At 33.6% G+C, this 12580-nt stretch overlaps 1 protein-coding gene across 1 annotated transcript; it reads right to left on the bottom strand.

The window, feature by feature from the left end:
* Positions 1-351: 351 nt before the first annotated feature.
* On the bottom strand, positions 352-3013 carry LOC144558723 (patatin-like protein 3). The gene is made up of 3 exons (XM_078307574.1): positions 1994-3013; positions 1354-1416; positions 352-1033 (listed from the first exon to the last, which is right to left on the bottom strand). Exons 1-3 carry the CDS (start codon positions 2960-2962, stop codon positions 602-604), a joined length of 1464 nt encoding a protein of 487 aa, XP_078163700.1. The 5' UTR covers positions 2963-3013; the 3' UTR covers positions 352-601.
* Positions 3014-12580: the final 9567 nt, after the last annotated feature.

The raw sequence follows: 12580 nt of genomic DNA on the forward strand, positions 1-12580 counted from the left end.
ATTTCAATCCTCAATTCCTCATAAATATCATTAACTTGCATGGGACGTGCAACCAACTTTGGGATTCTTACATAAGTATAATACGAGATATAAAGACAGGCTTGCTCAATTAATTTTAATATTAAGAAAAACATATATATAAAAGTAAATTGTATTCTTATGCATCTTTGTTTTGATTCGCATGAAGACAAAACTGTTCTGTTAAAATCTTTACCCCATTTTTTTTTTTTTTTTTGACAATTTTACTTGAAACTTGAGAAAGGAAAAAGAGAAAAGAAGATGCTTGCACAAAATTAGGGGAATTAGCTAGCTGATGCTTTAACCGCTTCCCGCCAAAATCAAATCTTTTCGAGGGAAGCAACAGGAGTTAACATGCAAAACAACTAGATAATTAATTACATGTACAAAAATCAGCAACTTAAATTTTTGATTCAACCTTCAACCAAACCCTAATTGTAGCATTGCCCCAAACTCTAACCTCTAATTACACCGCCTAAATCGATCAAGACATCTACTATTCTGGAGGCTAGAACAGATTCAATATAGATACAACCAGCGTGTATGCTGTAACAAACTCATTCAATTCGACAACTGATATCCTCTATAAAATCGTTGTCAGCATTTGACCGACGAGGTTTGAGTATGATGGGGAAGATGCGGCTGTTCGAGCAGGTGTGGTTGCAGCAGTTCGTACCGGTGTATTTGCAGCAGTTCGTGCTGGTGTGGTGGCAGCTGAGGTTGTAGCAGTTGTTGGTGTGGTAGGAGTCATTGGCTGGCGTGGTGTGGTCGGTTGTTGCTTGACAAGAACTGTCGGTAGGGGGCTCGCCTTTCTTCGGTCGTGTTCTTTCATTAACTCGTGCGCAAACCATTCTAGTTTCTCTGCATTTGTCTGGTCGGCTAGCTTTTTCCCTCGAAAGAGCACAGATTCGATATTTCTCTGCGACAGCATATCCTCGGCCTCCCCGACCACTTTCTTGATGTCACTGAAACTACTGTTGGCCATCTTTGATTTTGCAAGAGAAGGCCCTGACGCCTATTAGATTCAATTAATTTCATAAATAATTGGAAAATACGAAATGCATAGCAGAGCTTCTCTGCTTTTTACAAAAAAATTATACTTATCACTTGTCAGTAAAAGTTAATTATACTCCTGGTTTGGTCAAAGGTGCATCAAAGAACACAAGTTACCCAACCTTTGGTACTAAGCTAGCAATAACACCAAAACTGAGATTACAAATTCAGGTAAAAAAGAGGTCTGTAATTGTGAAAAACATGAAAAGGGAATATACAAAAGGGACATATACTTGTACATGATTTATTCAATAATCAAATAAAAAAGACATTTGATGGTACCTGAATGCGGATGTAGTTGCTTGCCCTGCTTCGTCCAAATGCCATTGCAACTGCCTGATCTACCTGGTACAGATTGAAAGGGAAAGGATCACACCACAAGTTCAAATATACCCATACAAAATTGGAACTTATTTTTTTTCAAAAGAGAGCTTAAAATAGTAGTGTCGGTAGAACTCCAAACATTGCATTATCTTACAGGACCTATGGGTCGAAAACAAAAGTTCTTTTATGAGGGGACCTGACTAATAAATGGCCTTCAATTCATTTACTTTTAGAGGCCTGAAATTAAAGAGAATTGGCCTGCTCGTAAACATTAGAACAAGAATGCAACCGACTATTCTATTCCTGATCAACAGTAGCAAGTTTTGTAAAAAGCCCCAAAAAAGTCAAAAGTAGAAAATAAAATAAAACAGGGAAAAGAAAAGCAAGAAACTTCCTGTCTGGGGCATGTTTTATCACCTTTGAGAACTCAATATCTAAACATGCAGATACTAAATACCAGAACCCAAATTGTAAAATCAAGAAAGTCTTAAGGTACATTCATGACCAAGGGGTTAAAACAGTAAACCACTATAAACCTTAAAAATAAAAAATAAAACAGAGAAACAAAATGTATTAACCAACATACACAAGCACTTACCATATCAGCCACACCCTCCGCTGCAATTCGCACGATTTCACCCTCGCTGGCTTCCCCAGCCGCTTTCGGGCACCCGGCATCACTACTTCCAATAGAAACAACTAGCAAATCGTCGACCCCTCCCGCAAGCGGGAACTCCTTTTTGTTATTCAAGACATGTGTTATGGCAGCTGCAGTCGGGTTCCCCATTGTGACCCCACCACCAACAGCCACCACCCTTCTTTTGCCATCCACCGACTTTGCCTCTATTCCTCCATCAATCCCGTCACAACATGTTGCCTCGCACACCTCCCGGACCTTAAAATCATACCCTTCATTTTCAATTGCATCTGCCCGGGAGAACAAAAATGCGGACCCCGTGGTGAGGTCGTAACAAGGTACCAGCACCGGCCTGACCGTATCCTTCAGTGTCATTTCCCCGAACAACTTTTTGAAACTTTTCACCCTCCCGCTTGAATTGCGAAAAATCAGACCCTTTCTTTTCTTCGACCATGTCTTTTTTAGATTCTTTATCAGGAATTGCAACGCCTCCTCAGCTGAGAAGAGGGGCCGTCCATGAGGAGAGCGAGCAGACAGCATGCATGCGAGCACGCCACCTGCTCCCGACCCAGCAAGCACATCAAAAAAATCAGAAATGCGAACTGACGGGTCACCGGAGCGGGTCCGTAGTGAGGATTCAAGGCGGGCCAGGGCTGCACCGGCCAGGAGGCCATCAGCAGCACGGCCCCCGCCATCGATAGAGAGAATGCACACTTTCCCGGGAGAAGGGCGATTGCGTGGGGTGGTGAGAGGGGAAGGGGAATAAGTAGGAGTCGGAGGGAGCGATGGGAGGAAGAGCTTGGGATCATCATACCCGAAGAGGAATTTCGATTCGAGAATAGAGAAGATCTCGTAGCTGAGTTTGTCGACATCGAAGGAAGGGTCGAGAATGGATGATGGTGGTGGTGGGGAGGCTGTGGTGGTTGCCATTGGAGAGGGGAGGGAAGAGAAGGGGGGACGTGCGGGGGTGGCTTTATGAAGTTTTTCAAGGATGCAAGGGTGGTTTTAAATAGACTGAGGGAGGGATTGGAGCAGAGGCTCTGGGACTTAGGCGCTTGGTATAGTCGTCTCGCTCGTTTTCATACTATTATCATTACACTTTTGGCAGTCATGGTCCATTGAAAATAGAAAATATGAAATAGTTAGTGCTGTGGGGGCAAATGTTAATCGACGTTAGTGCCTCCGTGTGTTACATTCACAGAAAAGTGTTAACGAGTTTTATAATTTATGTTTCCATAGATGCTAGCTATTTTATTACGACTAGACAAAACAAAGCCAGTTGTTGCTTTTTTTTTTTTCTGAATCAATTTTGAACGAGATATTTGGGAGGTACTAATTGGATTATTTTTCTTTTTTGAATTGGTATATAACAATTTGTTTTTAGATGAGTTGGGAGCATTATGTGGGTTCTTCAACAAAATAATATACTTTTTGGAAATACGATCTGTTCTGCCCTTTTTATTAGTCAACAATGGATTCGGTTCAGAGGGTACGAAATTGCATATATAGATAGAAGAGGAATAGGTACACAGTATCCATTTGTATTGGCGCATGGTACCTGGACCTGTGTGAGGTATTCTGCATTGACTCTGCTAATTGTTTGGTTATGGAATTAGAAAGAAAAAACACTTCATTAAAAAAAAAAGGTTAAAATACATTTTAAATTCAGTCGGGCGTACGAGATTGTGCTTTTCATTACAGAATGCATGTGATGATGAGCATTCGGAACTGAATTTTATGAGTACAAACAATACATTGTTTCTTTTAAGTGACTATGAATCTAATGTTAGAACGTGGATTTAGAAACACCGGATTGTTATTAAGAACAAAATAAAAGTATTAAAATATTTAATGCAAATTATAGAAAAAAATATCGTAATAAATTAGTAGAATTAAAACTTGTATATATGAGGAAGGTCGCAAATTTGAAATCTGGATGAATGAATCAATTGTGGATATTAAAATAGTTTGATGACTTATTCTCCAATCTTAACTAAAAAAACATGTATATCACGAGTGAACTATATATGTTGTAAGATATATTTTCTTTATGTACGAGACATGCAAGTGCATTTGAATGAATCAATGAAATAACGAGGTTAGCATCTAACTTAACATTCGAAACAACCACCTAACAAATTAATAAAATATCAAAATAGTAAGCTAATCCAAGCTAACTCAATAGTTCAAAACAACTACTTTTTTCACCAAAATACGGAATAACAAGCTATTTTTTGCTATTTCAGAGCTAATTCAAACTTTTTACTATTCCGAAGTCATCCAAACACACTCATATTTGAAACATGTTCTAAAAAGAAGATGAAAAATGACTTCTTATTTTTTTTTACAATAAAGATTAGAAGTCAAGTTATCCAAAACTATTTATTATTTATAATGGATTCTATATTTGAATTTCGAACGTGGGATATCTTACATGGAGGAGGTCATTACCTTTACCACTAGATCGAAGATTGATTTTAATGGCTTCTTAATTTAATATCTATCATAATTAAATGAACAATAATTTTGCCACATTTTGTAGGAAATATAAAAGAGAAAAGTATTCATAAATTTACCGACCTAAATGAGAAGAGAATAAGTATTTTTATTAAAGGGATAAACTAATTGTCTCTCAAACCCAATCTCAGAAACGTTCTCAAACTATCACTTATCTAATGTTCCGTCTAACTCTTCAAAGCTTTGCCTACAATTCTTTAAAATACTACTAGAAAGCTTTTAGATCTAAAATCTAACTAGTTCAACTCTTAACTACTTATTTTTTCAATTTGTCTCCAAGCCAAAAATGAAATATTATTCCCCCTCCACTCTTTTTTTTTTCTCTGATTTATTCTCGTGCATACAGTAAAAGACCGGAGTCACTTTAAATTTTGCTTCTTAAGCTTTTAAACCTATGTATACAAAATCCTTTAAAGCACTCGTGCGAAACTTTTAAATTAACCTCTGTCTACAATGCTTTAAAGTACTCATGTCAAGTCTTTAAACCTAATATGTAACTTATCATTTTTTTTACAATAAAAATTTGTATGCACTTTAAATTTTGTGTCTAAAGCCTTTAAATCTTTGTCTACCACCATTTAAAGTAATCATGTCAAGCCTTTAAATCTTACATGTAACTTATCAAATATTTTTGAATGGTTAAAAGCCCGTAGGCACTTTAAATTTTGTTTCTCAAGCTTTTACAAATGTATACAATCCTTTAAAGTACTTGTGTCAAGTTTTTAAACTTTACACATAACTTGTCAAATTTATTTTGGACAGTAAAAGTCCGTAGGCACTTTAAATTTAATTTCTCAAGCCTTTTAACCTCTGCTACAATCTTTTAAAATACTCGTGTCAAGTCTTTAAATCTTACACATAACTTATCAAAGTGCAATATTTATACATAACATATGAAACCTTTAAACCTAGCATATGAAGTCTTTGAATCTAGCATATCCAATTTTTATACGTAGTAAATCTAAAAAAAGAAAAAAAAACACAACATAAATATAATATAAAAGAACTTCATCATAGATCTCATTTGAAAAAGAAAATTGAGTATAATATGTTCACATTTTTAGATTCGCAAAACCCGTCATAAATCGTTGCGAAAGTGAACAAGAATGATCGAAGAAAAAAATGGATGAAAATAATCTTTTCTTTTTTAGACAAATTGAAAATTGAACTAGGGACGGTTCAGGATGAAGACTTAAAGACAACCTTTCCGTTTATTATATTTTAGTTTTTTACTATCTATGAACAAACATCGTTCTTACTAAAAATTACGTTCGAATGATATATAATCAATCACTTTATAGATCAAAAGACTCGATCAGTCGATCCACCTCTTCAATTTGAGGACCACACCCGATTTCCTATGAGATATCCTAACAATAATATATGCTCTTTATGAACAATTTAATTTCTTCAAAATAAGGGATATTATCTAAAATTAGATGAACTTCGTCTCATCCAAAAGGGCATATATGATCATGATACCCTCAGATGCAACATTATTATTTTTCCCGTATATGATCTTATAGAAAATCAAAGCATCGCTAGCTTGCAGTCAAGATCTTTGGATGATCACTTCTATTGTTGAATTTGTTGCTCTAACGACAAACATAATCATATCTTACACGTCCAATCAATATGGAAAGAACGAAAACAACATGATTTTCCAACAAAGATAGAAGACGAAGATTGTCCTAATAATGTTAGTGGCTCCAGACTCGTTATGAACATCAGTGTACTATAAGGTCGAGACTCCACGGGTCCGGATCCCCTGAAGTAACTCAACTTTTGGGTTTTGGATCGAGACCGTCCGATTCAAATCCGTCGCTCAAGATTGCTTTGGAATTCGAATTTGTTGCTCGGGATGTGTGCGCTCCACTTCGGATGAATTATCACGGATTTGAATCAGACGGTCCCAATCTAAAACCCAACCTTTGAGTTACTTCACTGGATCTGAATTCGAGACTCCACAGCATCCAGAATCCCTCTCCGAGATCGGATCCTCTGCATTACTTCACCATTTGAGCTTTAATCCGAACCATCTAATCAGAATTCAGACAAATTCGATCCAAATCTGTAATGTATGGGACTCCTTTAAGATTTGTATTACTATATAACAAACGAACCGAATTCAAACTCAAACGATGATGCCCTTGAGGTGATATTAAGTCTCCCTCCTCTCCCTTTCTTTGATTAGATTTGTTACTCTAATATGATTGTCAAGTTTTCTTCTCGTCATTTTGGTTTAGATTTGTTCTGATTGTTTTTTTCTCTCTCTTTTTCTTATTATGTTCTTTAGCTTTGTAAATATCAATGGTTTAAATAGCGTTTATCGCGAAATAGCGTACGGGTTAAAAAAACCGCGCTATGCTCAAATAGCGCGGAATAGCGCGCTATAGCGGCGCTATTTGGACATAGCGCCATAGCTTTTTTGGTCGGAAAACGCTATAGCGCCGCTATAGCGCGCTATTTAAAACACTGGTAAATATAGTGTAGAACTAGGGTGTTTTGAAGTTCACCGCAATATTCTTGATAAGCTGAACTTCAAAGTCTATTGAATTAATTTTAAATGAAGTATTCAAACTATTAAAATCGATAAATTATACGAGTAATGAGTTATCTGTTAATATGCAACATTTATAACTTTTCAAATTAATTTAGTATAAAATCAAACAGTAAAAAAGAAGTTTATAAGTAAATTTTATTTTATTTTAATTAATTTTAGCCGTTTGACTTTATACTAAATATATTAAAAAAATTAAATTTTACATACAAACATATGGTTCGAATTTGTCTTTTGAAGTCAATTCAATATATCAATATGTTTTTGAGTTAAACATAAATTGGACATTGCATCAATATTGTTCATAGAGGATCCAGCCGTACTATTTTTTAATAAAAAATTAACATTTTTGTCATTTGATAAACAAAATCTATGATTTAAAGTCAGGTCAGTCATCACCCCAAAATATTTTTCTCTGAATTGCGTACTGGAAAGAAGGCTGTCGCCAGAACTGGAGCGGCCAGGAATCAAAGAGGTCTCCACGTGTCCCACCTCTTCTCAGTTCCCACCGACACTTCCTCTGTTCACAACTCAACATTAACCCAGGTCAAAACTAACCACTATGTAACAATTACAGAAATTTGCAACATTATAGTTGGTTAATCGCTGTACACTGGTAATTACTGGTACGAGACGCGCGAGTTGCTTTGGAATCACATCTATATATTACACGCAGGCACACACGTGAGTGATTGAATAAGGGGGCTGAAATTTTTGAAATAGAGAAGGTGTCGAGGGAGCGCAGGACACGCCGCTGACCACGGTTTTATTTTAATTTATCATTTGAAAATTAATTTAGTGTCAGATTAAAAGAAACAATAGTATAAATTTTTTTACCAGAAAACTCCGCAGGAAAAAACAAATGAATTTAGAGAGATGGCAGAGAGAGCCGCACCAGGCGGCACCACGTAGTCTTGCATCGCCGCCACGTCCCTCTGTCGGAGGAGCATCCAATGCTTGCATTTTCTATTTAATTATTGATTAAATTCATCTTCACACATTTCGCTCTAACTATTCACCACATACTCTACTGTTTTAACAGCTTATATTTTTCTTCTGTTTTGTTTTTTGTCTTTTTCAAGTGCTCTTGGTTTCAGTGAGTCAATTTACGTCCGGGGCCTGGATTCTCGCTGCTGCTTTCCTATTTAAGAAAGTTTTTTTTTTTACTTCTTTTTCTAGAAATTAATTCTTGATTTATCTGATCCGATATTTTTTTTGGTTCAAAGTAATATTATTGTGAGTGTTTAAACTCACTCAGGATGTTCGTAATTTAAAATACATAATTGATGGTTTGACTTCAAACTGTAAATTAATTTAAGTATTGGTATTTTCAATTTATTTATTTGAGATGATTTGTGTGAAATCAATATTCTGGAAAATAAATATCAGAGTCAAATATCTTCATTTTTTTGTGTTTTCATCATACTTTTAGTTTTAGAACTAAAATAACTTAATATTTAGAAACCTAAAATGCTAAAATAAAACCGTTAGATATAATATTTTTTTTTGTGCACACGTAAAATATCATGACGAATTAATTTTGTTTTCATTAGTATCGATAAGTTGCAAAAAATACACCTATATAGATAAATTATGAACGTCGATTTTCCGACTTATTAATTTATATATAACTAAAATCGAAAAGTGATAATTTTTTGTGACCATGTAAAGAAAATAATATAGATCACATCTCAAAGTCTTTTATTTACATATAAATTTTAAAAAAATTGTTATTAAAAGATAGAAAATGGACACATGAAAACACGATAGAGAGTTAGAGACACAAAAGAAAAGAAAAAAAAAAAAACATTTTGAAGACTCCTCCTTTTAAATATCAATACTAAGTTACTAACTCTAAAATTTAAACATAACAAAAAATATACATGAAAATTACATTTTTATTTATCTATAGAGCGAGCAATCTTGTCTCCCTTCTTTATAAATCTGCCCTTGAATAAAACTTAAATAATTAAAAATTATCGATCTGAATAAAGATGAAAGAGCCTAACATAAATTTAACACATATGTAAGTGTAACAATTTTTTTTTGAGGTAGAGTATGTAACCAATTTTACTAAAAGGATTTAGTATATATATCTTAATTTCTTTTTTAGAGTGTGTTCTTGAGCCGGAATAGAGAATGGGAAAGAAAAAAAGTAAGAGGGGAGACATTAAAAGGTTCATCTCGTTTTATCCACACCCGATTAGTTAAACAAAAAGAATTCTTAATCATACATGTCTTATCAAATACAATACAAATTAGATAAACAAATAAAAAAAATGCTCATTGAATAGATATACATGAGCCATGAATACAACTTTATTATATCATTCATCATCTCAATATAAATATATAAGATATAAAATTTTATAATTTTTGTTTTTAATAATTATTGTATATAACGAGTAAGAAATAGTCTTATTTTGTACTTTTATCTATTATGTTAACAAAAAAAAAAAAAACTATTCATATCCAATAATGTAGTGTAAAAAAATCTTATCCGTATATATCTTATCGAATATAGCATGGATCGGATAAACAGATAAAGGAGTATAATTAACACCCCTATGCATATCCAAATCCTCACTTTTACATTTTTTTTTGTTTTTGTTTTTCATTAGTCCTGTTTTCTTTCAGCATTTAATAACTCAGATATTTACCCCTAAAACATAGGGCCATATACAATTATTAGTAACTATGGAATCCAAGGGCGAGGCCCACTGAGGATCAGTAAAGAGATAAAACGAATTAAAACAAAATTAAATAGAAGAAAGTTAATGAAATGGGCATCACTGAATCAACTGTCTCACACTCCACGTGAGATAATTTTCCTGAGAAATCTTGCCACCATCTCTCTGCTAAATGTTGTTCAGGCAATTTGCAAAAATTATAATTTGGAGCAGGACCACTTGCACATAAGTTTTTACTCTAAATAAACAAGCCAGACGCTGATCCACATGTATTGGAATGCCAACACAACACTTATATATTAATGTTCTAAATAATTCAGATCTGGAACTGGATACTTTGAATCGGAGAAAGGTTTAATGTAAGTATCTTTTGTAAAATTTTAATGAATTCTGTTAATTAATTTTCTTATATTGTACCGGATTAATTAAAAATTTTCATGTTACTATATATATACAGTTTATGTGGCTACAGTTTTGTAGCTGAGTCATGTAGCAAATTGATTTTTATGTGGCAAGCTGGCAGCAGCTTAATTTGTGACTAGGGTGTTCATCGGTTTAATTCAGTTAAAATCAAAATAAAATAAGATATTATTTATACAAAGCACTTTAGTTCTACTAATATGATATTATTTATACAAAGGAGAGGAGAGGGGACTTTCGATTTTAACTGTTCGTAACGGGGAGAGGTCAAAACCAGCAACTTTTCTCTCAATCGTCGGCTATATATATCGACAGAGATCTGAGTTTCAATCTCGTCTCCATCTTTCCTTTTTTTTTTTCTCTCTCGTTTCAATGACTGTTAGGTGAAAGTAATAAAAAAAAATAAGAAGTAATATTTCTCTCTCCTCATGCTACCCTTTTTTCTTGTCTGAAAGCTATTCCATCTTTTGGCTATTCCATCTTTTGGTGGAGTTAGGAGGACAACGCTATTCAATACTGTTCCGAATAGCACTCAACTTGTTTGAATTGATAATTATTCATAATAGCGTTACTATTATGAGAACAACGCTATTCTCCTGCATCCAAACGTACCTCATGTTGTTGGTGATTAAACATGCACCGTCATCTCTACTCTTACTGAGTTCCATTTTATTACAATTCTAGACATAATTTGGATTAAATTTTATACAATAATTGGACTCATTGAGAGTAGTTTGTTGATGAATATAATGCATTTTTCTATAAGTTTTTTTAAGAGATTTAGACGCGTGAGAATACCGTATAATAAACCTCCCAAATCATCGCTTACATGCGTTGGGGATAGTTCAACTATAATTGTTTAGGTTAGATTTATGTTATTAAGGATTTATATCCAACAATTGTTGATGTCATGCATTGAATGGTTGGTGCTAACTGCTAAACAGTCTTAACCTACCCCAAAATTAATATATAGTCTGTGGCTTTAATCATACATCAAAATCTATAATGCTAATTAACAAGCCACTAATCCATCTCTAAAAAAGATTGAGAACAACAAACAAGCTATCCCCTAAAGAGATGTATTAAACATTATTATATTCTTTATGCCTTTAATCATACACCCCATGCAATATTACTCCGCGAAAAACTTAATTTCATCCATGATAACTAATAAAGGCAATTGTGATATTCAGTTAATAATTTTATAACAAAATAGGTACATATTGATCAAGTAGTCAAATATACAACAGACTAAGATGACATAAATCAATTTTTAGGCCGGCCTAAAACATAAAAAGTTAAGCTATTAGCTATGGAATAAAGAGTTTAGGCTTCATTTAAACCGTCAAACGTGATTTAATTGTGCCAGACAAAAATGATATATAAACAGATTTATAAACCGACTTAAAACGTAAAAGTTAAGCCACCTATCAAGATATGGTTTAATGTTTAGTTCACGTCTGTGACTTAAGCATTCAAATATTAAGTATATTGTAATTCATGTATCTACAGATTGTATGATTCTCAAATTACAATTAATTTATATATTTGTCTAAATAAGGAACTCATTTCTAACTTTAATTTTGTAGAACTGAAGAATTTTATAGATGCAAAATCCAAAAATTATTCAAAAATAATTGTATATTTGGCAGTCGAGTTTGTCAGAGAATTTTTTTTTCAACTATCATAAATACATAATTTGATTCTCTATAAGATTTAATATATATATATATATAGAGAGAGATGGGCTATGGTGCATTGCAATGCATGGAGGAGTTTGTGCATTGGATCATAAATCTAAAATTTAAAATCCAAATGACCGATCCAAACCGTTCATCTTGTTCTCCATATTAATATGTGCTTGCAAACCAAATTTTACATTTTTCTGAATTTTTTTTACTATTTATTAAGTATTTTACAAAATTGTTGATCCAACGGTGACTGCTGATTTTACTGTTTTGTTAAGCCACCGTTGAATCAACAATTTTGTAAAATACTTAATAAATAGTAAAAAAATTCAGAAAAATGTAAAATTTGGTCTCCAAGCACATATTAATATGGAGAACAAGATGAACGGTTTGGATCGGTCATTTGGATTTTGAATTTTAGATTTATGGTCCAATGCACAAACCCCTCCATGCATTGCAATGCACCATAGCCCATCTCTCTCTCTCTATATATATATATATATGAGATAGGCTAATGTGCTTTCGGTAGCATATGAGTCGAAATACACACGGTTCAAATTTGAAATTTCAAAATTCAAAAAGTCGATCTGAACCGTTCATCTTATTCTCCATATTAATATGTGCTTGGAGACCAAATTTTACATTTTTCTAAATTTTTTTACTATTTATTAAG

The sequence above is a fragment of the Carex rostrata genome, chromosome 8 (assembly GCF_964058835.1).
Source record: "Carex rostrata chromosome 8, lpCarRost1.2, whole genome shotgun sequence".
Taxonomy (NCBI): Eukaryota; Viridiplantae; Streptophyta; class Magnoliopsida; order Poales; family Cyperaceae; genus Carex; species Carex rostrata.